The 27554-nt window shown below is 37.9% G+C and overlaps 1 protein-coding gene across 2 annotated transcripts in view; it reads left to right on the plus strand.

Moving 5' to 3' along the window:
- LOC129004092 (MICOS complex subunit Mic60-like) overlaps nucleotides 1-27554 on the plus strand; it is a 121179-nt gene that overhangs the window by 89347 nt on the left and 4278 nt on the right. For both annotated transcript variants that reach the window (XM_054432489.1, XM_054432497.1), the window contains 4 exons: nucleotides 5856-5990; nucleotides 9182-9307; nucleotides 23215-23322; nucleotides 25387-25507. In XM_054432489.1, the coding sequence (XP_054288464.1) occupies nucleotides 5856-5990; nucleotides 9182-9307; nucleotides 23215-23322; nucleotides 25387-25507 (490 nt within the window). The remainder of the gene's footprint in view (nucleotides 1-5855; nucleotides 5991-9181; nucleotides 9308-23214; nucleotides 23323-25386; nucleotides 25508-27554) is intronic.

The raw sequence follows: 27554 nt of genomic DNA on the forward strand, positions 1-27554 counted from the left end.
TTCGGATATCCGTATCCGAACCGGGCCCAAATTCGATATCCGACACTATCCGTTATATATCCGACTTTTTCGGATAGACAATATATTTTGACGTTTTGGACAGAAAACTAAATCTCCATAGCCACCATTAGTTTCCCAGGACAAAATTACAGCAATACGTTTCCAACGACCTAACAGCAAACGGCAAAGAAGCCGTATGATGCAATACTGATAACTAGTTTAGTCGTTATCGGGTGTTTTGCTTTACGATTAGATTCGTCTGGAACGAACAGACTTAAAGCAGAAAAGAACTACCATGGTCAAATGAAAGTCAACTCGTGCTTGTCTCGCTCCTGATACTAGGGGCGCTGTGTAATAGTTTTTTTTACAGTACTGTTTCAAAGTAGAAAAATCTAACCTACTACTGTGATGTTACGTAAACAATAGATTTAATGTTTCCCAAAAAAAAGTCAGAATAGAAACAATAGAAAGGCAACACAATAGAAGGGTGGGAGGGGTTGGGCAATGACCTCGAAAGGAGCGCGGGTAGTGAGTCAAGTAGGACCAGAGGGGGAAGGGGTGGGTAAGACCTTGAAGCTATATATAGACTTGCACTACTTCCCTAAACCTAAAGGACTGGCCGGCAAGTGGTATTCCAATCACAGGACAAGATACGTTGTTTTTTGGGTATTCATTGCCCGGTTTGACTTTGGATTGTCTTACTGTGTAGAAACTTTGAATAGTAAAAAATAAAGTTAGAACTAACCACGATTATTTAGCATTGATTGTGTACATATTAAATGATTAAACTATAGGGACCATGGATATATATACAAACTTTTGTCGTGATTTTAATTTCAACATCAAAATACAATATTGCACAATCGTGATATTTTAGGTCATTGACCTTTATTATGCATCCGGTATTGCTGTTTCAGAAGAGAAGCACGTTGATAAATTATAAATTGATATTCCCGTAGTTGAAAAGAATTATTTTATAAACCTATAAAACAAAATCATAAAATCTTACATAAAGATAACAATAACGGAAATTGTAAAAAAGGTATAAAGATAACAACGTTGTTATTCTTTCTCTTTGTTCTTCTATTTCTTGGATTTCCCTTCATCACGCATTCAACAAGTTGCCATGGTTACTAATCACCCATGTCGTTATCAGCTTTTGTGACATAGCGCACAGCAGGGGGGTAAAACTTGACGAAAATCGGTTAATTTGTACCTATTATTTAATTACCAATGAATGTACTACTTTATTGGTATTTGGTACTGTATTAATAATCGGTCAAAATGGCTGATTTTTGTCAAATTTTACACCAAATTTATTTAAATTTCAAGGTGAATATTAATAAAACAATTATTACCAAATATTTGTATTCATTTAAAAGATTGATTTGTGGTATTGGGTTCCCCACTGAGTGCAGCCGAGCGGCACTAATGAGCGTCGGACCTTCTTGGGGGTGAACAATAGTCGGCTTATCAGACCCTCCCCTCCTCGTGGTCTGGAGAAAGCTTGTAAACAAACTATTGCACAAGCGTGACTTGACATTGGGCTGCTTCAACTATAATTTTGTCAAATGAACTGTGATGTTTTAAAATCAAAAACAATAGTTTGGGACCATACCGCTTAACAATAATGGACTGCAATTATTGTTGAACATACAATCCATTTTTAACAAACTAAGATTATACGATTCAAATACAATTATATATATAAATTATCTTGGTATTTTACTTGGGGTAGTGAAGTTATGTAGGCTAGTGTAATTCTCGGTTCATCAAGGTTCTACTGAATTATGTTTGGCAGTGAATAAGTGTAGAATGCAATTTATAAATTCAGGGATACACACCTTCTACACAGTTGTAAAGTCTAATTTAATTGCCCAACATCAAATCGTGCGCTAGAGCCCATCTTAGTGCATTAGTGATGTTTTCTAAACTTGGCAAACCCGCAAAATGCCACTTAAGGCCAATAATCCGTTCCAAAAACGTAAGGAAATACAATGTGAAAATAAACTTGAGATTGAACTCCTTAGCTTGTGAGAACCAGGAAACAAGATAAAACATAACCTCAAGTAACAAGCCCAAACGTTTGACATCAGTCCTGCTGAGCTAAGGTGTTGCGTGAAGATTTCGGCTGCTAGTGTACTTAATTCAAGCAACCAACTTTTGAAAATAAATGTTGTGAATTGTGATTTTCAAGAGAGAGAAAACTGTGGACTTGGCTAATTTGAAATTCTATAGTTCAAAATCATCATTTAAGTTTATTTACACAGCTTTACATTGTTTTATAGGTTAAAAATACATATGCAGCTTATTATTAACCGTGCCGAACTATCCGAATGCGAAAATATCCGAATCCGAACCTCCCAATATCCGATCCGATCCGAACCGAGCCTCAACTATCAGATCCGAATCCGATCCGAAATGAAATTTCACTATCCGCACACCTCTAACATCAACTAACACGATTTTGGTTAAAAAACTGGCTAGAAATTTAACGTGGGGGTGGAATGTCTAAAGGTTTTGTCCTGTACTTCTTCTTATGCAAGTTAGCTGCTACCACCTTTTTTCCACACCTTTCCTTGAACAAAACTACTCCTAATACTGTATTACTTCTTATTGTTTAGAAAAGATTAACATTCTTTAAACACCATCTATTCTATATATAATTCAGTTTTAAAAATCTTTGTACAACTAAATCTTGACTTCTACTCGACCGATTTTATTAATTAATGGGTCGTTGGAAAGCTTAAGTGGTGTAGATTTGCAAATAATTATGAAAGTTTGTTTTTGTTATGATTTATGGTGATAAATTAAAGAAAACGTGTTTTCCATAAGAAATACATTGAAAACGGTGTTTTTCACACTTTTTATTTGGGCGCGACTTTTAGCTGCCATTTTTTTTATATTTCCAAGAAGTGCATAATATCAATTTGTAGGCAATTTTATTCTCTTTCAGAATATCACCTTCCACTTTGGTCGATTTCCTCACCATTTAAAAGTTATTTGCAAAAAAGCTAAGCAACCTCCGAATTTATAGTAATGAGAAAATATTGAGTTAGGGAAATTTTGGTTAAACTTTGTACAACTAAATCTAGACTTCTACTGGACCGATTTTGTTAATTAATGGGTCATTAGAAATCCTAACCCATGTAGATTTGCAAATAATTATAAAATCGTGATTTTATTAAATATTTGTGGCGAAAAATCAAAAATAACAAAAATACATTAAAAACTGGGTTTTTCAAGTTTCTGTTTTCAAGATTCTATTTGTAGCCAGCTTTTGGCTGCCTTTATTAAGTATTTTCAAGAATTGCATAGTAGTTATTTGTAGTAAATTTTATTCTCTTTTAGAATATCACATTCACTTTGGTCGATTTCCCCTCCATTTAAAAGATATTGGCAATAATCTAAGTGATCTCCAAATTTATAGTGGTGAGAAAATACTGAATTAGATATATTTTTGTTAAACTTTGTACAACTAAATCTAGACTTCTACCGGACCGATTTTGTTACTTAATGTGTCGTTGGAAAGCCTAATTTGTGTAGATTTGCAAATAATTATGAAAGGTCGATTTTATTAGATATTTAAGGTAAACAAATAAAAAATAAAAAATTATTCATTTAAAACTCCTTTTATTCCAGGTATATATTTTCAATTTTATATTTGTAGCCACCTTTAGGCTGCCTTTATTGAGCATATTCAAGAAATTCATAATAGTAATTTGTAGGAAATTTTATTCTCTTTCAGAATATCACCTTCCACTTTGGTCGATTTCCTCGCCGTTTCAAAGTTATTTGCAAAAACGTTAAGCAGCCTCCAGGTTTATAGTAGTGAGAAAATACTGAATTAAAGATGTTGTTGTTAAACTTTGTACAATTAAATCTACAGTTCTACTGAACCGATTTTATTAATTAATAGGTCATTGGATAGCCTAATTTGTGAAGATTTGCAAATAATTATGAAAGGTCGATTTTATTAGATATTTAAGGTAAAAAAATAAAAAATAAAAAATTATTCATTTAAAACTCCTTTTATTCCAGGTATATATTTTCAATTTTATATTTGTAGCCACCTTTAGGCTGCCTTTATTGAGCATATTCAAGAAATTCATAATAGTAATTTGTAGGAAATTTTATTCTCTTTCAGAATATCACCTTCCACTTTGGTCGATTTCCTCGCCGTTTCAAAGTTATTTGCAAAAACGTTAAGCAGCCTCCAGGTTTATAGTAGTGAGAAAATACTGAATTCAAGATGTTGTTGTTAAACTTTGTACAATTAAATCTACAGTTCTACTGAACCGATTTTATTAATTAATAGGTCATTGGATAGCCTAATTTGTGAAGATTTGCAAATAATTATGAAAGTACTGTTGAGGTTGCAAGCAAGATCGTTTGGCTATAAATCGATGATAAATATAACTCCATTTTTTTAACAATTTGTGTTGGTCGTGACTTAGCTGCGTGCTTTAATGAAATGGAAGCTGGTATTTCAATGAGGGTTCTTAGGTCAAAACAAATAGAATAACGTAATTAGAATTAAGTAAATGTATCTAAAACTAAATTCCATATCCAAGATATAATCAAATTTATATTTTCTGATTGAGCGATACAGTATCTTGAACTTAACTGATTAAAACTATCAATATCTCAAGTGAAAGCCTTTGAAGTATTTTAAGACCAAGACATATAAAATAACTTAAATAAAAATAGAGTTACGTATCATTGATTGCATATAGGTACTAAAACGATTGTATTTATTGTTGATTCGTGATTCAGCAGTGTGCTTTAGGTAGTCCGATCTTAACAATCAATAGCTCAAATGAAAGCTGGTATTTCATTTCAGGTTTTTAGACCAAAATGTATAATGTAAATAGAACTGCTGGAATACATCTTTAATTGAAGAGAAAAAGATTCTTTCGTCGAGTGATACATTAGATAAATTAATGATGATGCTTGATGACATATATGTGCTTGCATAGCTTTATTTTAAGACCAAAATTATGAAAATCGGGCAGGTAGAAGAGCCCTCCTGTAAACCATCGCCCGCCTGCGAAACATTGAACTCGGAAAAAAACAAATTTAACACCCATAAGAAATGTACAGGGAGGTAGTTTGTGCATAAGTCGAAATATACGTCAAAATGAATGCCGATGCTTGATGGCAAATCTGCGGTACGTCCATATCTTTAGTTTAAGGCCAAAATTATGAAAATCGGTCAAGTAGAAGAGCTAACCCGACTCGGAAAAGAAAAATTAATTATTTTTATAGATGGCAATAATTGGTTTACCAGTATGCATAATCTAATCATACGAAACATGTGTTAATAATTCAACAGCTTATTGTTATATTGTTATCTAATTAATTTTTCTTTTATTAAATGTTGTTGTTAACAATTTGCATTTATGTTTAAAGTGTGTTCCTTATGTTAAATGTGTGATTCTAATGTTATGTGCTTAAACTGTACCATTAATATTAGTGAGTAAAGTGGTGTATGGATTTCATAACCATTACTTTACTAGAGACCGTTGTATTTAACCACAACGGGCACTGTTGCTAGTAAACAATATTTCTCTTGACACACTAACAACAACACACATTAGTAAACAAACAATAATAACATGATTGAAGGCAGTACAACCTCAACAGTATTGTCATGGCTATGGGCTACGGCATGGCTCTATACCTCAGTCAAAGGTTTTGGCTGTATTTGTCAGTTGAGTTAGTTAAGGTTTTGTGTTGGTCAATTTTCGGTTGACATATTGTTCTGTGAATTGCAATAATGATTGGAAGCTGTTACCAAAAGAGTTGTGATTTTTAGTTTCAACATAAACACTTTTACTTATATTGTTGTTTAGGATGAGTTGATGACGTTATTCCCTAACTTGAGACCTGGGAGACATGACAAGCTGACTGATGACGAGATAGACCTCTTCATTTACTATTCCTTCCACAAGCTGCTCTACTACCAGAAGGAGATAAAGAAGCATGAGGTAAACTTACTTTCTAACATTGTATCAGATTAGGGTTTTGTTTGATATTAGATATTATGGTTTCCAATTTCATGAATCTTCTTTTTAGGAATCACACCCAGAATTCAAATTTCCCTAGTGATGAGTCAGTACCACTACCACTTTTTCAATGTCGATACCAGTACCGAAAACCAAAATCGGTTCTCGGTTCTCAGTTTGTACTCCTATTTCTTTTTATTTTTCGGGTTGGAACTATTGTGATAGCTTTTTGTTTACATTAAAAACCATTCAACTTGTTATTTGATTATTCCTTAAATCTACCATTGGTTTTGTATCTCAGGTAGCCTAAAATTGTTCACAGTCTGAGTTAACAAAAACATACTATAATCAAGTTAATTAATACAGTTCAATTAGGTTTCTAAATTAAATGGTAGGTGACAAACTGTTTTTATGCCATTTTCAAAGAACCAACATTGTCTCTTTTGCATACTGACCCTGTTGCAAGGCACGGGTATAGCTGCTAGTTTCACATAAATCCCTTTTATCCAAAGTTGAACACAGAATGGCAGAGATCAGGGAAAATTGGGTAATATGAAACACCTTAGACCCTTCACCTAACCTAACCAGGTTCGACCCATGGTTGCACAACCGTCATAAGCAGTCACAAAGCTCTGGAGGTAATTAAACAACACAAAATAACAAAATACAATTTAATTTAAGTCAAAAATATTTACAAGTACAATTACAAACCTTTAGCAGTAGCCTACTCAATATTTGTTGGTAACAAAATTAACAAGTTTAAGTACACTGACAAATAGATAGACAAATAGACAAATAGACAAAAAGTTTAGGCGTACAAAGTGGGTGAATAATTCACCTTAAACAGTCGTATACAAATCAATTAATTTTGTTGAACGATAAACGATCAGGAGTAAGTCATGACTCGGTAACTACAAAGTCAAATAAGACAAGATTTCAAATTAAATATTTGGAAATTTAAAACAGAACCTAACTTAAGCACTTGGGGCAAATTTAGAAAGAAAGGCCGAATCTATAAAATTTAGGGACAAAGAATAACCAATCGTGCCCACTAGGCAGGTCAAGAGAACTGAAATAAATTCTAACTAGGCTAGGCGAGTAGCAAATATAATTACAGTAGGCTAGGTTACAAAAGAAAATGCTGACACATAATAATTAATAGATTGGTGTTAAGAAGGCTGACATTAGATAATGTAACAATTGAGGCTGGACCGAGGATGTCCCACACACTATGACAGTTGGACGAGTAGAAGGGAATGTAGAAAAAATGGAATATAAATTTAATTCGTTTTATAACTGAGTCTAATGGCGTTAATAAAATGGAACAACACCACCTGGCATAAGCTGTAGGATAATTACAGTATGCTCCCATAGACGAGAAGCTGCGATGTGGCGGGGCGGGGATCAGCAGTAAGGTCCAAACACCGGCAGGTGTCCAAACGCCGGCAGCGGTGACTTCTTACATGGTCAGCAGTGTGTGTGGTAACCTCGGGTTATGAATTATTATTCGAGATATGAATTTTTTTTAGTTGTTTAAGAATGGCAGAAGAGTTCAAATGACAAATTTTGTGTTATTATTAGTTTGTATTAAGTATTAGGCCTACCGCACACGAGAGACTTTTTGTAGGCCGACTATTTAGTCGTAGTCGGGAGTAAAAGTCGGCCCCATAGTGACAAATCTAAACGCGCACAAGGGCCGACCGCAGCAACACAGTCGGCAGACTGTCTGCAGACAGTCGGGGCAGTTTGGTGCTGACCAATTTTCCCACCGACTCAACTGTCGTGTCGTATTCATAAAGGTATGGAGATAAGTTTGAACGCGCACACTGACGACTAAAAAGTCTGTCAGTCTAAAGCACGGGTCACACTAGGCTGGCATCAGCGGCGAATTGAAAGAAGCCGCGACTGTCAGCTTAATGTGACCACAAAATTCGCAGCTGACACTGAGCTGACTCAGCCTGGATTGGTGAGCCGGTGATGCTGGTACCAGCTGCTGATCACCAGCGGCTGGCAAACAGCCTAGTGTGACCCGTGCTTAAATGTTGTGTGTGCGCTATGCAGGTCGCAGACGGTCAAGTGCGTTGTTATCAAGTGCATTATGGCTTCGACAACGACAAGTGCAAGTGTTTTGAGAGATGAGAAGGTAGATAAACTTATCGATGAAGTGGAGGCACGGTCCCCTCTTTATAAAAAATCTTTGATAATAGTTCGGATATTATATTAAAGAAAATGTTATGGGAAGAAGTATGTGAAGCCTTGGTGGACAACTGCAAACAAAGGAAAAGGCGAATGAAGCTATGATCTCATGTACTGTCTCATGTGCTATGATTAATAACGTGGTTTATTATCAAACACTATTTACAAAGCAATTTACATTAAATCCATTATGCAAGAAAGTCCAAAACTTCATGCTTTACTATGTTCTGTTTTTATGATGGAAATTATAAACAACTGTTGTAATTCAAATGTATCAAAATCTGTTACGTGCTCACAACTCAAAAACTTGTTAATATGAACAAGTGTACAAAACTTAGTTTTTCAATGTCAGAGTACTTTGTGTAGTTTTTTTTTTGTCCTAGGACGCTAGGCACGAGCCTGGAATTGTTTTTCACATTACTTCAGGCTAGACCTAGGGGTTGCGATATTATCACATGGATAAAATCCATTGGTGATTTGACAGGATTTGAACCCGAGGTCCCGAAGTCACACGCTCTAATCACTAGACCAGCTCTTTCCCCCTTAGTACTTTGTGTAGTAGAATGGAATCATTTCCAGGAATTTGCGACGGCATTGTTGTCGGTCTTATCATCTGGCTGGGAGATATAACGGTTCGCTGTAGCGTTGCCAGTAGCGCGGTTTCTGTCACAGCTATCCTTTGACACTCGATAGACGACTAAACAGTCGTGACGTGTGCGCACCCAAAGTCAACGACCGAACAGTCTTGGCGACTTTTCGATTGTTTACCTGACTCCAGCCAGACAGTCGGCCAACAAAAAGTCTCTCGTGTGCGGTAGGCCTTATTTGCTTGTACAAAGTTTGTATTAGTTATATAGATACTAGGGCCTATTAAAGTTGTGAATAACAACTATTCTTGAGTTAGGTTCTTCAACGTACTACTTTGAACAAACACAGAATGTTGCATTTTTTTTACCTTAAATAACTATTGTTTGTAGGCCACAGTAGAACGGAGACTAAAAGAAGCCATCAGTTCAAAAGACGATTCTCAGTTGTTAGAAGTGGCCATAGAGTCTAAAGTGGCAGAGGGTAAGCGCAATCTGCAAGAAGACTTTGACAAAAAAGTAAGTTGTAAATAAAATGGTAGTAAATGGTGGTTTGGTGGAAAGAACCTCATATTAAAATCAGATTTAATTTATATCAGGAGAAATACCTGAAATGAAAGTCTAAAGATTTTCCACCAAATATGATTGCTTTAATTCAACATACTTTTTAAGTACCGGTAACAATCAATTGTTCAGTACAAATCAATTAAACCACTTCTTGTTGGAAAGTCTAAAATATTTGATCCTTGTTTTTGTTTGTCTCTACCTAGTAACCATAAATAGTAAAATTATTTAAAACATCTGTCAGCTGGTAGTTAGGTGACAACTAATTAATCATATTTAACATTTTAAGTCTCTGGTCACATCACTACAGTGGGAAGTTGTTACTTGATTTGAATAGAGTAAATATTTGAACATTTACTTGAGTATCAATTCTACAAGTATCAATATTCAATATTGTCCTGAACAAGAATGAACAGTGTGCTGACGACACTTTGTATATAACGATGCAAGCCTAACACAGCTGCTCTCAGTTTATCATGTTACTCAAGAAATTAATTGAATATATAAATTGCAGCAAATGATTTAATGTTTTCAAACCATTAACCAATAATGAGTAGCAGTTCTCTATTGCTCCTGTCATGGAAACTGCTGGAAAGCTCAATCAGAATGTCCCATAAGCAGCAGCTTCTCCAACCTCACAATGCAGCCAATCTCTGTGCCAGATTTAGACTGACTCTTGGTAACAGAGGGCTCTCTTCTGTAGTAGTGGAAGGGGCCTCCACATATCCTCCCAGTGGATTTATGGTATCGGGAGACAGTTTATTTGATTCCCGGGGACTTAAAACGGATACTGGGGGTAAGCATGCCAACCTGCTGGTGGTGCCTACGGCACTTGGTACAAACTTGAGTTTCCCAAGGATGTACCTTAAGTAGGGGTGCAAGGTGCTTTGAGGGTGGGGAAAGGTACTCAGTACAAGCCGCTGGCAAAAGTTCTGGACATTTTCCTCATTATACTTTGCCTTTTTTCCAGTACTTTTCCCTCAGGTATTTCACTTAGCTTTTTTAGTGGTGCTTCGTGTTTGTACCCATTGTTTCAAGCTGATACCTTGGCCTGTCATAAAGACTTCATTTCAGGGTGAAAAACAAAGGTATAAAAAATTGTTTATTACCAAGTGTTAAGCGTTTTCTGTGGGAAAGTATTTTAAAACACATTTGACTTGTATTCCTTCTAGGGGTCTGCGGTGCACTGAAAAAGTCGGTATCGGTACAGTACAAGCTTAATTACCGTCATCGGTTTGGTACAGTCAACAGTTGGTTCTGAGCACATAAAAGTATTATCAGATGTTTGTTTACGATCTTCATAATTTATTACTAGGGTGATGCAATAAAAACCCATTAGCAGTCCCAAATCTATTAACATTTTATCACGACAATAATTGTTCTATTGAAGTACTTCCAAGAACTGTTGAGTTTTATCACTTTTATTCCTATACGACTTTCCCCAATTCTATTTTATCATAGAAACTAGCTGTACCCGCGGGCTTTGCCCCGTTTGACTTCTTAATTTTCAAGATGAGCTCGTTCGCATGGCTCAATCACGTCCTGGTTGAAGTGCGTTCGCTACGCTCACTCACCTTTAGGTTGGAGCTCGTTTGCTGCACTCACTTGCCTTCAGGTTAGCTTGTTCGCTACGCTAACTCGCCTCCAGGTTGAAGTTCGTTCGCTACGCTCACTCACCTTTTGGTTGCAAATTAGCTGTTGTTATAAATAAAAAAAAATAATAATAGTGCTGCACCCTGTTGGCCATCCTTGTAACTTTAAAGCTATTGAACATCATAGAACAGAACCAACTTGTTTAATTGAAACAGCTAATAACATTCTTTAATTCCCTTTAAATATGAAAAATCATAAGGTTAACATGGGAAACTCCAGAGCCACTGGGGTGGAGCCCGAGAGTCCGATCAGAATAAAAACAACTTAGTTTTCCTATTTAATGCCTAAAGAATCGATGTACCAAATTTCAGCCTCCTAGGTAAATGGGAAGTGGGAGAATTAGTGATGAGTGAGTGAGTGAGTGAGTGTGTCAGTGAGGGCTTTGCCTTTTATATATTTAGATAATAGTTTTATGATGACTGTAAATTTTATCTCTAACTCAGTCAGTATTTTCGTGAATATTCAATTTGCCATTCTTATTTTATAAGTTAAGATATTTTGTATGGATATTTTATCTTTCTATTGATGAAACCACAAGCGTAGTAGTTGTTGTTTGCATAATTTTTTCCCGTTATGCAAGCCTACTCGGTCTTAAATTATGTCATTGCATGTTCTGTATCTTGTCTTATATTGTTAGATGTGGCTGTTAAGTTTTAAATGTTTTTTGTTTCCTATATCTTATTAGCGGAGCGAGCGAAGCTCTTATACGTCGACTCTTATGCATTTCGTAATACGCAAACTACTCCTAGACGGCTGAATCAATTGTTTTCAAATTTTGCATGGTGATAAAGACCATATCGGTGAGTGCTAACATCTATATGGCGTTAAAAAAGTCTCTCAGGAATCCGCCCCGCTGGGTCTCAAAGTTTCAATGTAATCCTTTTGGAAGCAGTATTTGACACATAAATAAACACATATGATCAGCTGTTGACTTTTGAATGCAGTAGATAAAGACATAGCTGATAGCATTATTCCACAGATATTAGAACATATACGGTATGGATCATAAATATAATCAAATGACGACAATAGCTTGAGATCCGTGACGTAGGAAGTGGTGAAGGAAGTAGTAAAGGTGAGCAGTCTGGAGTGTGGAATTTGTTTATGACGATTAGATTAAGGTATCTGGATTCCAAAAATTCTATGGGAAGGGAGGAAAACAGATCCGCGACGTAGGAAGTGGTGAAGGAAGTAGTCAAGGCGAGCTGTCTGGAGTGTGGGAACTGTTTATGACGATTATATTAAGGTATCTGCAATCCTAAAATGCTATTGGAAGGGAAGGAAACAGGTCCGCGACGTAGGAAGTAGTGAAGGCGAGCTGTTCGGGGTGTGGAATCTGTTTATGACTATGAGATTAAGGTATTTGCAATCCTATGATGGGAAGGGAGGGAAACAGGTCCGTGACGTAGGAAGTGGTGAAAGAAGTAGTATAGGCAAGCAGTCCGGACTGTGGGAACTGTTTGTGACGATTAGATTAAGGTATCTGCAATCCTAAAATGCTGTGGAAAGGGAGGGAAACAGGTCCGTGACGTAGGAAGTGGTGAAGGAAGTAGTAAAGGCGAGTTGTTCGGAGTGTGGGATCTGTTTATGACCAATGGATTAAGGTACAGTAGAGTCCCGCAAACTCAGCTTAATGTGGACCGGAAGGGTGCTGTGTTTGTGAAATGCCGGGTTATCGGGAACTAGAGTTCAAAATAAGAGCAATACAATTTTTAAGCTTTTTAACCGCCTTTTTCAATAAGATTTAGTCAGTATTAAGTCATCAGATATAGTACAACAAATCCTTAGTACGAGTTGCAAATGATTATACTTGAGCTAGCTTGTGTCCATGTTTAACTCGGACTCAAAAAAATCACTAATTTTCTGAGCCAGGTGATGGCCGAGCTATCCAGACTGCCGGGTTTTCCAGTGCCGAGTTTTCGGGACTCTACTGTATTTGCAATCTAATAATGCTAAGGGAAGGGAGGGAAACAGGTCCATGACGTAGGAAGTGGTGAAGGAAGTAGTAAAGGCAAGCAGTCCGGAGTGTGGGAACTTTTTATGACGATTAGATGAAGGTATCTGCAATCCTAAAATGTTATGGGAAGGGAGGGAAACAGGTCCGTGACGTAGGAAGTGGTGAAGGAAGTAGTAAAGGCTAGCAGTCCGGAGTGTGGGAACTTTTTATGACGACTAGATTAAGGTATCTGCAATCCTAAAATGCTATGGGAAGGGAGGAAAACAGGTCCGAGAAGTAGGAAGAGGTGAAGGGAGTAGTCAAGGCGAGCAGTCTCCCGGAGTGTGGGAACTGTTTATGACGGTTAGATTAAGGTATCTACAATCTTAAAATGCTATGGGAAGAGAGGGAAACAGGTCTGCGACGTAGGAAGAGGTGAAGGAAGTAGTAAGGTTAGCAGTGTGGAGTGTTGGAACTGGAAATCGTTTGTGGCAGGTAGATTAATGTATCTGCAATATTGAAATGCTGTGAAAAGGGATGGAAGCATGCCCAAGACAAGGAAATGGTGAAAGAAGGAGTAAAGGCTAGCAGTGCGGATTGTAGTGGGAAATGTTTGTGGCAATTAGATTAACGTATCTAAAATACTAAAATGCTATGGAAAGTGATGACAACAGGTCCACGACGTAGGAAGTGGCTTAGGAAGTAGTAATGTATGAGCATAGTGTGAGAACCGTCTGTGGCAGTTAGATTAATGTATCTTCAATCCTAAAATGCTATGAGAAGGGAAGGAAACAGGTCCCACGACGTAGGAAGTGGTGAAGGAAGTAGTAAAGGCTGGCAGTGCAGAGTGGGGAAACCGTTTGTGCAGTTAGATAAATGTATCTGTAATACTTAAATGAGAAGGGAAGGAAACAGGTCTATGACGTAGGAAATGGTTAAGGAAGTAGTAAGGCTAGCAGTTCAGAGTGTGGGAACTGTCTTTGGCAATTACATTAATGTATCTGCAGTCCTAAAATGCTATGGGAAGAGACTGTAGACTGTAGGTCAAATGATTACGAAGCACGAATCGATACATATTTTCGATACATGCAATCGTTTACAATAGAAATTTACATTAGTGACAGCTGGTTTTTACTCCATAGAGGCTAAAAACGAGTTTTACTCCCTAAAGAGTAAAAATGCTACTTTAGACCCGCAACGCATGCATTAAAAACTTTACTGCAGTATGACAAAAACAATATAATATGAACCCTTGATGATTCCGCTCAATTTTGTGGATGCCTCTGCAAACGCCACCTAGTTTATTGTGTTGAAGGTACTTTATGCAATCTAAATCTTATGAACTAGAATTATCATAGTGATTTGCTACCCTCATTGTAACCTACTCAATTTATATAGGCCATCCTAAATAATTAGGTCTAGGCCTGGGTCTTTTGGCTCTTTGGAGGAGCTTTAAAATATACTAAGAAAATTGGATTGAGTCTGAATTAATGAACTAATGATTGATATGTGTGGATGTTAACTTTGTAAATGAAAAGACAATAATATTACTCTGTGGTAATCCAAATTTTAGTTTAAGAAAAAAACTTTGCAAGAGATGTATCCATCGTATAATTAGTTTTCAAGCTGAAAAAATATGCTCTTTGCCATTACTTAACCCTTCCCGGACGGGAGAAATCGTGACATAGGACGGGCAAAAATCATAGGAAAAAATAAAAATTAATTTTCCTTTTTTGTGTTTTATTATACAAATATACATAAAATAAACACAATGGAACACTTCATACTGTCCAAATAATTTTTTACTCGTTTTTATTTGAAAAAAAATTATGCGGATATATCCGCTCCCCGTCCGCAGATGAGTAGAAAAGCTGCGGATGTATCCGCCACCCGTCTTTGAAGATATGACTATGACAACGTTAGGTAATAAATAAAGAACAATATGTTGTTGCGTTGTTTATTATATAAAACTGTTTCAAGAAAATAACACTTCAAGAAAAAGTTGAACTACAATTTCAGTTTTCAAAAAGTTACAAAATCATTTTACGGGGTTTACAAGGTGCCTGTAAATAGTCCATTCTTATAAAACAAGAAAAAATAACAATAATTTCAGTTTTCAAAAGGTTACAAAATCATTTTACGGAGTTTACAAGGTGCCTGTAAATAGTCCATTCTTCTAAAAATAGTCTTTTTGGGTGTGGTACACCTCAAAACATGTGTCTGGATGTAAGTACGGTTTTTCGTCACATGTTTTACAAAAGTACACAGTTTCCTTACGAACTTTTTTCTTTGCACAAACATGACATCTGAAGGACCCCTTCGGTGATTTGCCCATAACATGGAGTTTTCCGTTCAGCCGTTGAATATCATTTTTCGGTCGTCCTGGTCGTCTTCTTGCAAAATTGCAGGTCTCCTGAACATAGTCTCTTACTAAATCTTCCACAAGGCTAAGTCTAAACTGTTTGTGAGACATTGCTACTCTGTTGTTGTCTTCTTGCAAGGATTTATATAGAATATAACAGTTTATAGTAGACACTTCAAGGAGCCAAAAGAAAAGTTTGCGATACCATTTTTTAGTACGCCTCATAAACTGATAACTAGATATCACGTGGTCAGCACGATCAACTCCACCCATGTGTTTAGTGTAATCTAAGACAACATCAGGCTTTAGAACAGGAGGTTTATTTGGCCACTTGCTGGGCTTCTCTGTCATCTCATTCCGGCTTATTTTGTGTTTGGTTGTGGTTGTAAGCATAGTTACCACTCTTTTGTCCTTCCAATAAATAACACCCAAGTCTTTGTTTCTTCGTGCTTCTACATCACCACAATTGAGCGGTTTGCTTAGTGTTGGCATTTCCTTTCTATTATTCATAACCGTTCCCGTAACAAACATATTTTTCTTCAGCAACTCTTTAGCCAGTTCAGGGCTATTGTAGTAACGGTCGACGTATACATGGTGACCAGATGGAGGGTCCAGGGGATCTTTTACTAAAGAATCGCAGAGTTGTAGAACAGTATTTGTTGTTTTCAAAAGCTCATCCTCGTTACCATCACTTTTACCGTAATATGGGCTAAAACTGTAAAATACCCATTCAGAGCATCAGAAAGAACAAACACTTTTAGCCCAAATTTTACAGGCTTGTCGGGGTTGTAAACTCTGAATAAAATCTTGCCCTTGAATGAAATAGTGCTCTCATCCACTGACACATACGAGCTTGGCGTATAGAATAGGGTGGGCTGAAAAAATCGATTTTTTTTTTCAAAGTTCCAATACTGCGGAAAAGTTGCGAATCATACAGACAACAAAAAAGAAAAAAAATTATCAAAATCGGTTAACATTTTCCGGTCGCGCATAGGCCCTAAAGTTTGAAAAAAAATTAAAAAATTTGATTTTTTCAAAAAAATTTCTAATTTTATAAATTAACGTTTTTGTATTGTAATAGTTTGTTACGTCTTGTGATTGAGCCTAAAAACAATGTGTTTTAGTTTGGTTTAGATCAGTTGATATCTTCCGGTCGCGCATTAGTTCCAAAACTTATCAAAATATTGAAAATTCCTCTTTTTTATGACTAGGCTTATGACAATATGGGTAATAAAAGTTATACGCAAATGATACTTTTTGACTTGTTCTGTATTTAAAAGGAAGTATCAAAGGTACAGACTGGTATTTAACAATAGAAATAGACAATAGAACAATAGAATATAACAATAGAATATAGAATAAAGCACACTGAATAAATAGTCTATCTCAATTGAATCCTTCCGTCCAGTGGATTATTTTTTATGTTGTAGCCGACGGTACTTTGAAGTCCGATTTGCTGGCGAAGTTAGGCATTGACGATCTAGACAGCAGAGTGGTTCTTATAAATCCGTCTCGGGATTCAGCTCCACAGACTTTTCCAGAGGCTTCCGTGACGAGCTTCACGCAACGTTCAACAGCCTGTGTATGAACTGGGAATTGCGCGAAAGGAATGTTCCAGTCAGGAATTGATTCATTCTCCATCTGTGATCTGATCTCATCATCACTTATATTTCTTAACAATGGGGGCGAGGATAGGTCACATTCCATCCAGTTAATAATTTCTGTGTATTCTTGTGCGCTGAAATTTATTTTTGGTGGAGTAAATGTTCTTATCCTCTTCCTTCTGGCGTCCCTCTGCCTTGCTTTTAGAATTCTCCGAAGTCCAAGCTCTCGTACGTGTTTCCTGTTATCTTGAGTCATTGATAATAGGAGATGTTCTGGGTGGGCGAAAAACCCATTCCTTTCAATTACAGGGTCTATGACATCAATCAAAGGTTTTGGCAAATACCTTGTTGATTGTATTGCCTGGTAAACAAGTTTTGGACCGTCTGTGAAGTTTTTACTAGTTTTTATGGCAAACCATAGTGGCATGTACGATTTCAGTATAAACAAAACTAGATCTTGAAGTTCAGCGGAAGGGTTTTCCTCACTTACATACAATCTGAGAGTTCGATTGGCTTTTGTCAACCACCTTGAATGTGATAAGTGCCCAGGATCCCGTTCAGCCAAATCTTCTTTACAGGTTCCTGATACTATCGCTTTTGAAATATCAAGTAGGTATTGCTGATCTTTGCTGAGCACGTTTTTGTCTATCTGTGGAATCTGACAATCAATTCTCTGGAAGTTAACCACCGGCAGTTTTTGGCAGGAAACTAACTTTTCACCAATTGGCCCTTTGGAAGTACTAGGCCCCGTTGTCTTGCCATCCAGGTACTCAAACAAATGGCGAAATGGCAACTCATTGAAATGGAGGAGGCAGATAGCCCATTGTACAGGTTTTGTTAAATAAAGTTCAACTCGGCGTACTAGTCCAGTCTTCCATCCGGTATTGACAGCAGTACCATCACAACCGATGACAATGAGATCTTCAAGAGAAATATCACGCTCAGACAGGTAAGAAATTACAGACTTGACAATATCTTCAGAGCTTCCAGAACTCGGAGTGACGTGGCCAACGTAGAGTGAGCCGGGTTCTTGAATCAGTGAGTAATGCTCATCCTTAATAGTTCTACGAAACCTTTTTGAATGAGCTTGCTTAATCACCAACGTGTCGTCTTTTCGTCCATCTAAATATAGACCTAACAGTGGAGGTGAGTCAGACTTACCACACAATTCAGCCATAACAGTTTGCTTTTCACGTCTTATTTTGTTCTTATCTACAACATGCGTGGAATCGGAATTACTGATAACGCCAAAGTCGTGCAAAACACTTGATGCGATCGCTGCAGTGGCACGATCGGAAACGCCATAACGGTTGCTTATAATTGCAGTGGATTTCAACTGAACTCTCATCTGCCAAATGGGTTTTGGAGCTTTTTTTGTTTGAACTGTATAATCTTGGTCGTTATCACTGCCTGTGTCTGAGTCCAAACTTGAAGGACAACGTATTTCTTCAGTTTCGACTAATTTTAAAACAGAATCCGAGGACGAAGGCTTCGCAACTTCTTCTACATATAAATGACTGTCTCTTGACTTCCTTTCCAACGCTTGTTTGTTTCATTAATGTCCACCGGGCCAATTTTCCCTAATCCGTACTTTCGCATTAAGTATACAAATTTTAGTTCAATTGGGGGTATTTTCTTTGATTTTTCACAACTGCAATCAATAGTGACTTTGCACTGGCACAGATCTGGGACTTTTTTGCAAGTGCATTCAACAGCGATTGGGCATTTGCAGGCTGCTACATCAAAAAGAAGTGAGCACTTTAGTTTAAAATAGGGATGGACGGGATTGAATTTTTAGTTCGGGACGGGACGGGACGGGATTTTTATTTCCTTCCCGATTTTCGGGACGGGACGGGACGGGATTTTTTCTGTGCATAAAAAGAAAGTCTTGAGTATTGCAGTTACCAAAAAAAGACATACAAAATCAATTTTTACCGTTTGTGGTTCTGATCTATAAAAACCAAAAAATGGGTAACAATATACAGGTACCTATAGAAACTTGTGACTCGCGGTCACGGGGTGATCGTCGGCATGACTCGCGGTCACGGGATAATCGTCGGTATGACTCGCGGTCACGGTGATCGTCATTATGACTCACGGTCACGGCATGATCGTCATTATGACTCATGGTCACGGCGCGATCGTCGGTAGGACTCCACGGTCACGTCGTGATTGTCGGTATGACTCCACGGTCACGGGGTGATCGACGGCATGACTCCGCGATCACGGCGCGATCGTCGGTATGACTCGTGGTCACGGTGCGATTGTCGGTCCAATAATCGCGGTCACAGCGCGATATTTGTTATGACTCGCGGTCACGTTGCGATCGTCGGCATGACTCCGTGGTCACGTTGCGATCGTCGGCATGACTCCGTGGTCACGGTGCGATCGTCGGCATGACTCCGCGGTCACGGGCGCGATCGTCGGCATGACTCGCGGTCACGGTGCGATCGTTGGTAAGACTCCACGGTCACATTGTGATCGTCGGTATGACTCCGCGGTCACGGTGCGATCGTCGGTAGGACTCCACGGTCACGTCGTGATCGTCGGTATGACTCCGCGGTCACGGCGCGATCGTCGGTAGGACTCCACGGTCACGTCGTGATCGTCGGTATGGCTCCGCGGTCACGGGGTGATCGCCGGTATGACTCGCGGTCACGGCGCGATCGTCGGTAGGACTCCACGGTCACGGGGTGATCGCCGGTATGACTCGCGGTCACGGCGCGATCGTCGGTAGGACTCCACGGTCACGTCGTGATCGTCGATATGACTCCGCGGTCACGGGGTGATCGCAGGTATGACTCCGCGGTCACGGCGCGATCGTCGGTAGGACTCCACGGTCACGTCGTGATCGTCGGTATGGCTCCGCGGTCACGGGGTGATCGCCGGTATGACTCGCGGTCACGGCGCGATCGTCGGTAGGACTCCACGGTCACGTCGTGATCGTCGATATGACTCCGCGGTCACGGGGTGATCGCAGGTATGACTCCGCGGTCACAGCGCGATCGTCGGTAGGACTACACGGTCACGTCGTGATCGTCGGTATGACTCCGCGGTCACGGTATGATCGTCGGCATGACTCCGCGGTCACGGCGTGATCGTCGGTATGACTCCGCGGTCACGGCGTGATCGTCGAAATGTCTTCGTCTCCTGCGTTCGTGGACCTATCGCTCGCAATAGCGGCGTCATCGGCACTCGCGAAGCGGCAAAATCGCCGACGATCGGACCAAATCCCGTCCCGAAAAATTCCCGAATCAAATGTAATCCCGTCCCGATAATCGGGAATATTTTTTTCCCGAAAAATTCCCGAAATTTCGGGACCCGTCCATCCCTAGTTTAAAATCATCAACACGTTTTTTAAAAGAAGCATTGTTTTTGTCCCGTGTATATGATTTCCTCAGGCCACAATACTTATCATGCAATGCAGTTATGAGCTGCGTAATTCTCGTCTCTGTAACTGTAGGGATAGATGCTTTTTCATATAAGCTAATTACTTTGTTAGTTACTGTACTGGTAACCTGTTTGAAACTCACGCTCTTATTATTAATTCCTAATGCTAGATTAAACCTTTCTTGAGAACATCCCCGAATGATTTCCTCGCCCGTAGGTAGCTTGTTTGTTGGGAGATCTTTTGGAGTACCAAAAATAGGGCAGTCGAATGTCTGTCTTGTTATCACTTTCTTCGGCAGAGCCATGACGTAATTGCATCGATATTCACACAGTCATGTCAACAGTAACACACAGCAATATGATACACAAACCACCAAAACAGTTGCAAAACAAAAAACTGATATTTAACTAAACAGTGGGACACTGCAATCACAACTGACAGAAGCAGACTGACTGAAGGGGAGGGAGACGCGTGGCGTGATCTTAGGAATGTAGAGGGGGTGGAATGGAGGGGAGAGGTCGTTCAACCCGGCTAGACAAGTGACTCACGACCAGTTCCATTGAAAAAGTTGGCCTACTCTGGTTATAACTTATAACAAACTAATTATCAATATTATTTATCGAATTCAATAAATGCGTGAAAATGTGAAATTTTCCAATATTTTGGTGAACTGTGAGATTTATGCGCGACCGGAAGATATCAATTAATATAAACCAAACTAAAACACAATGTTTAAGGCTCATTCAGAAGACGTTACAAACTATTACAATAAAAAAACATTAATTTTAAAAATTGGAAATTTTTTTAAAAAAATCAAATTTTTCAATTTTTTTTCAAACTTTAGGGCTTATGCGCGACCGGAAAATGTTAACCGATTTTGATAATTTTTTTTTCTTTTTTGCTGTCTGTATGATTCGCAACTTTTCCGCACTATTAGAACTTTGAAAAAAAAAATCGATTTTTTTCAGCCCACCCTAGTATAGAATAGTTTACATTGCTCTTGAATTGTGTTCACAATATTTCTTATTTTGAGGTCACGTGCGCTTCCCTGTTCATGACTAAAGTGTAATCTCCAAAACAGCATCAAAAACCTATCTCGAGTAAAAACATCGGAAAAAAAGGGCATCTTGTTTACCCAGGACAGTGAAAAGTAGTCCTTTATATCAGGCAACGGGTGAAGTCCCATATTCAGTACAACCCCGAGAAGAGCTCGGATCTCTGTGGTTGTTGTATCAGCCCAAACCTTTTGTTTCCTTTGGTTTTGAATAGGCAAACTTTGAGCATATAGGTTGGTTTCATCACAAATCAATTGTATTAGATTACTATGAAAGTAAAGTGAAAAGAAATCAATTGGTTTTGAAGTGAGATCAAATTCTGTAGGCAGATTACGACCGTAATTGCAGTTATAAATAGGAATAGTACTTACAGGTCCACTGTCACTGTCGGTCACAAAAGCATACTCCTTATCGCACTTCATACGAAGGAGTTTAGCTTTAGTTAGATTTGGTTGTTGTGCCTCTCTAGACCTCTTTTTAGATGAATTTTTAGAGTTCTTTGCAAATGACTTTTTGGACGCCATTGTATATTCATTGGTTGAACTATGAAGGCTTTCTTTTTCCGAGTCAATAAAACTTGAGGCATTCCCAATATCGTCCTCACTAACTTGTTCATCACTAATACTTTCCACTTGAACCACATTACATTAATCTTGAGGAACATCAGCGTCTTTGTCATTTTCGGATACAAAACCATTTACTATATCAATATCATTTCCGTCGATATTTGCATTATTTACATCACAACTACGCACAGATATGTTGTCATCTTCGTCCAATTCCATTCCATCAACAGCAACATCACCCTCCGAAAAACTCTTGTTCAATAACTCAATAATATCACCAGAAAAACTAGTACTATTTACGTTATAAGCCATCGTACATCACTATCTCATTCTGCTAGACAGACAACTGTAACGTTTGGCGCCAACACACAGACAACGTGGTGTTGAGCGCGAAACGTCGTGGGGGGTGTAGGAGAGGTGGTTGGTGTGAGGGAGAAAGGGGCGGCGCGGGAGAGAGGGGCAGCGCGGGAGAGAGGGGCAGCGCCTGAGAGAGGGGGAGTGCGAGAGAGAGCGCAGCCATGGATAGAGCAGGAAAGTGGCGCCTTGGTACCGCGAAACATCTGGTTACTGTTTAAGTACCTGCCAGTCTGTCTGAAAAGAAGGCGGATATAACCGCTTCCCGTCCGGAACATAAAAAACCATAGGCTGATATATCCGTCACCCGTCCTTAATCGCTAATGACTTATGCGGATATATCCGTCACCCGTCCGGGAAGGGTTAATCATAACATCCTGTTTTTCATTGTCATCTGTTGAATGAGAACAGCTGGCAACTACACTGTTTTTGTACTGAATGTTTTGATATGTTTTTAAAAGTTTAAAAAACAACTAGACATTGTGTTGGATGGAAATAATTTTTATCATGGCTATTCAAAGTATCTCAGAGTAAAATTGGTAAGGCCTTTATCTTAACTGTGATTTTTCGTGACTCAATCCTCGTAGGAGTAAAAGGATTTAAAAATGTGTGGTACAGTAATTGTTGTTAGAAAACCATGAATGTAGGATACTATCCATTTTCATAGTAATGTCAATGTATTAAAATGAAAAATAATGGTTCAAATACAGATCTGAGAAGAAAACCGCAAAAATACGAGTAGCCGCGTACCGTACCGATTTTGTACCGAGAACCGAGATACAAAATAGGATTGTTCCGTACTGACCTTAAATTTTCTGTACCGCAGACCAATAATTCCTTCCCATTATGACAGATGGAACAATATCAAATTTGTGTTGGTTTATAAATGTAGTTGTTCTGTTGTTGTGTGTTTCAAAGTTTAATAACAGTTGTATTAACAGATGATAGAGCTAAAGAAGGACTGTGATGATGAAGTACACAAGTCTCTTAAACGTCAGGAGCAAGTACATCTAGACCTTCTCAAGGAGCAACTTGCACTTAAGGAAAAGGTATTAATTCAAATTTACAACTTTCTGTCGTTAATTCACTGCCCCATAACTTACAGTGTAAGATTATAATTATTTAAAATTCACTACATTGTTTTGAAATTTGTTTGCAATGTTTGCATACATTTTTTTAATTTACTTAAACTGGGAATTGTTTGTGAATTTTAATGACCAGGAAAATATCTGTGAATTTAACGTGAATTTTGTAAAGAACCTCCCGGGAATTTAAAATGCCAAAAAATCTGCCCAAATCACAAATTTTTCTTGTTTTGCTTAGGCCTACTTGAAAATCGGGATAAAGGTAAATTATCACGAAAAACAGACTTAAATGCAATTACGGAAAATCATCACAAATTTTGCCGCCATTGCAAGATGTTCACAGATGTAGCTGTGATTACAAAAAATAGTCAAGGGTGTTAAGTTAAGATAATCGCTGGACATTACATCCTGAAAAATCATCACAGGTGTTGCCATGATAGTGGCAAATTATCAAAGTTATTGCTAGGAAACCACCAGAGGTGATCATGGATGTCAGACATCGCGATAAATTGTCACGGATGTTAACACAATCGCAGGAAATCAGCACACATTTTGCCGATATTGAAACATATTATCACTCATGTGGCTGAGATCGCGAGAAATGATTACGGAATTCGACATAGGGTTTTTAATATGCTAGCAGTAGGAAGTATAAACAAGTAAGTTTGCTTATTTCAAGCGGCATGTTTGTCCTGAAAATTTTGATCCTGGAAAACCTGGAATTGTCCTTGAATTTGAAGGGACGCTACCTGTTAATTTACGTCAAAACAACAAAATTTAAGCAAAATCTAGGTTTGTAAGTATGCAATGAAAGAATTGTATGTAAACATCAATGGCAAAATGTCAGTGGTTGTGTTGTATTCAGTTATTTTGAATGAATTGATTTATGTTAAATGTATTTAGGAATATAAATTTCTTAAAAGGTTTACCTGGTAATAAATGCATGAAAAATGTTAACTTCTCTAGCTTACTGCAGATTGTGCATCATGGTAATTGCGTAACAGGAAGATCATAAATGAATGAACACTTCAAGAACATAAAATATTCACAATCAATTTAATTTAATAATGTAAGTGGAATTTATACTATTAATTGATGCTGAAAAACTGTCCATTAAAAGTACTCTAAACTGTCAATACCGATACCTGAGAAATCGATTATCGATGCCGATTCCTTTTTATTCTTACAAACATTAGGATTGGATGGGTTATACTAAACCAACCCCTGTCTTTGTGTCCTTCCATAAAGTATATTTGAGGTGATGGGGTGTAGGTGTTCCAGTCTGAGATTTTCAATCACGCCAAACTCAAGGTAATATCGTGATCATCTCCTGCTGTCGCGGAAATATCATCGTCATATTCTACGACTACGATTACTGCAAAATCCTGAATATCTTCCTCAGACACGGAAACATCATCACTGTCTTCCGTGGTTTTGGCAATATGCTGAATAACGCTTAGCATTAAACTAAAGGAAACACTATCATTGTCTCCTGCAGTCACAGAAACTTTATCAACGTCTTCTGTGATCACGGTAAAATATTGAATATCTCCCGCCGTCATGTAGAAACTATCATTGTCTTCCCTGATTGCAGGGAAAATTCCGATCATCTCCTTAGCCATCTAGACATCATAATCATCTCCCTTGGTTGTGTAGACATCGCTATAGTTTCCCTTGGTCGTGTAGACATTATCATCATCTCCTGCGTTCATTGAAACACCACTGTTTCTACATGCGCAATCTTAGCTATAGCGGAAATTTTCCGATCACACGGCTTATTCGCAGATGTTTTGGTTATTGGTATCAAAATTGACTTTTGTTGATTGATTCTCGATACCGATACCAATGTCCAAGTATCAGTGGTATGGAGTAAATTTCAACACATAACTCCTTTAAACTGATGAAACAGTCTTTGTACTTTTGTTCACACAACTCTTTGTCTTATGAAAATAAAAGAATAAGTTACAAAATAATTTATTTGAATTAAAATCAATAAGATAAATTTTACCATAGATCTTTTGGTGACAGGAGGTAGAAAGGAAGCTGATTCAGAGAATGGAAGACAAAGTACTGGAGGAGCAAGCAAGATTACAAGCTGAACTGGCTGAGATGACTGGGCGCATGCAGGGGCTCAATGAGGCCATTGCAAGTAAGTCAACAGATACATAGGAGCTTAGACACAAATTGGTTAGTTACCTGATATTGTTTTCAATCCCAGTGACTATAATTTCAAGGTATGTTGCCTCATTGTCAAACACTTCCATCGTCATGAATACATTAAGTTCACACATATACTTAATCATGGGTATTTTTTTTCAGCATTTACACTAAGAAAAGGTGTACATGTTGTGTCTAGGGTGGGTAAAAAATCAATATTTTTTTAAAATGTGATAGACCTACCTAAAACAAAATTGCTGAATTGCAAGACCAAAACGAGGTACTGTAAATCTTCTGGTCGCGCATATGCTCTACTTAAGTTTGAACAATAGATGAAAAAATCAAATTTAATCGGCAATGAATTTCTATAATTTTTAAATTTACGATTTCTAATATTAATATGTAATAGTTGAAAATACCATCTAAAAGACCCTATGGAATTTATAAAGTTGACTCTTATTAATCCGACACCTATGGGACCGGGAGAGTGTCGGATTACCGAAAATGTCAGATTGCTAAATTTAAGTCAGCTGTGTCTTAAACTAGTGGCGTATAACCTAATCAGCATAGAAGATGTGACATAGGCTATGTTTAATAGGCCTAACTCATTTTCATAGTAGGTATAGGATACAGAAATTAAGATGAAATTTGTTACAAAAACAAAACACAATAATTCATTGTTAAATAATATTTTAACATAAGACACCATAACAGTAAATATTTACCATACAGTAAGTACTTGCCAATGTCTTCCAGCGTGAAGATATATTTGCATACCTTCACCTTAAAAAAGTCTGTGATCGTCTTTTGTTTTTTTTATTCATAGAGAGTCTGATATGGCTTTACCTTGAATTTATTTTAACATTACAATGTTTTTGAAGTCAAGACCGCCCTCGTCACACCATGTTATTAAAGTGTTTGCAGCAAACACTGCTTCCACACAGGTGATGGACTATTTTGATCAAAAATATGGTAAAATATTGTTGGTAAAATATCGAAAATGTTGATGTCGAACGATTTAAAATCCAGGTGATGTCCTTGTCAGGTGTGCTAACAATATCAACAAGCAAGCGGTTTTTGTAGTGTACCTTCAATGTCTTTATAAAATTCTGGTCCATAAGTTGAACCAGTGCAGTGGTGTTTTTTGGCAAATACAAATCTTCGATGTGTCCGTCAACTGTTTTTAATTTTTAAACCCCCTACTTTTGGATGCCCAGGTGCGTTTTCTAGAAACCAGTTAACTTCTAGAAAAGCACCAGGACTGGACAATTTATCTGCAGAAATGATGAATGCGGACGGGAATTCAGCTGCAAATCTCCTTTATCCTTTGATAAGAGAGATTTGGCAGTAGGAGAAATTACCTGAAGAATGGAAAAAAGGTTTGATATTCAAACTACCAAAAAAAGGAGACATTGGAGAACAATTGGAGAGGCATCACGTTGCTGTCAGTGCCAAGCAAGATATTAACAAGGATTATACTAAACCGTATCAAGGATTCGGTGGAAAATCAGCTTTGCTAAAACCAGGCGGGTTTTAGGAAGCCCTTAAGTTGTGTAGATCTCATTAATACCTTGATAATCTAATCATCCTTGAACTGAGTACGGAGTATCAAGCAACGTTATATTTGACATTAATTGATTTTAAAAAAGCAATTGACTCCGTGAACCATCAAGTCCTGTGGCAGGTTGTTGAAAACTTTGGAATCCCACCCAAACATGTGAATATAATGAAGAGAATGTACCAGGGGTACTCTTGTAGTGTACTGCACCGTGGGAAAGTGTCTGAATCAATTCAGATGACTTCTGGTGTAAGACAAGGATGCATCTTGTCGCCAATATTATTTCTGGTGGTACTAGACCGTGTCCCGAGGAGGGTGACTGCAGCTAGGAGAAGAGGAAATTGTGCTTTAAAGAAAATATACAAAGTTTATAACCTAGGCTTAAGCTTAGGAATAACCACCGAGTCTGAAGATTGTGAATCCTTTAAAATTCGTAGTGCATCCATTCATGAGTCATTTGAGGAATTTAACACACTCCAAT

The sequence above is a fragment of the Macrosteles quadrilineatus genome, unplaced genomic scaffold (genome assembly GCF_028750875.1).
Source record: "Macrosteles quadrilineatus isolate MER2022 unplaced genomic scaffold, UCM_ALF_1.0 Scaffold_1__1_contigs__length_201487025, whole genome shotgun sequence".
In the NCBI taxonomy this organism is placed as follows: Eukaryota; Metazoa; Arthropoda; class Insecta; order Hemiptera; family Cicadellidae; genus Macrosteles; species Macrosteles quadrilineatus.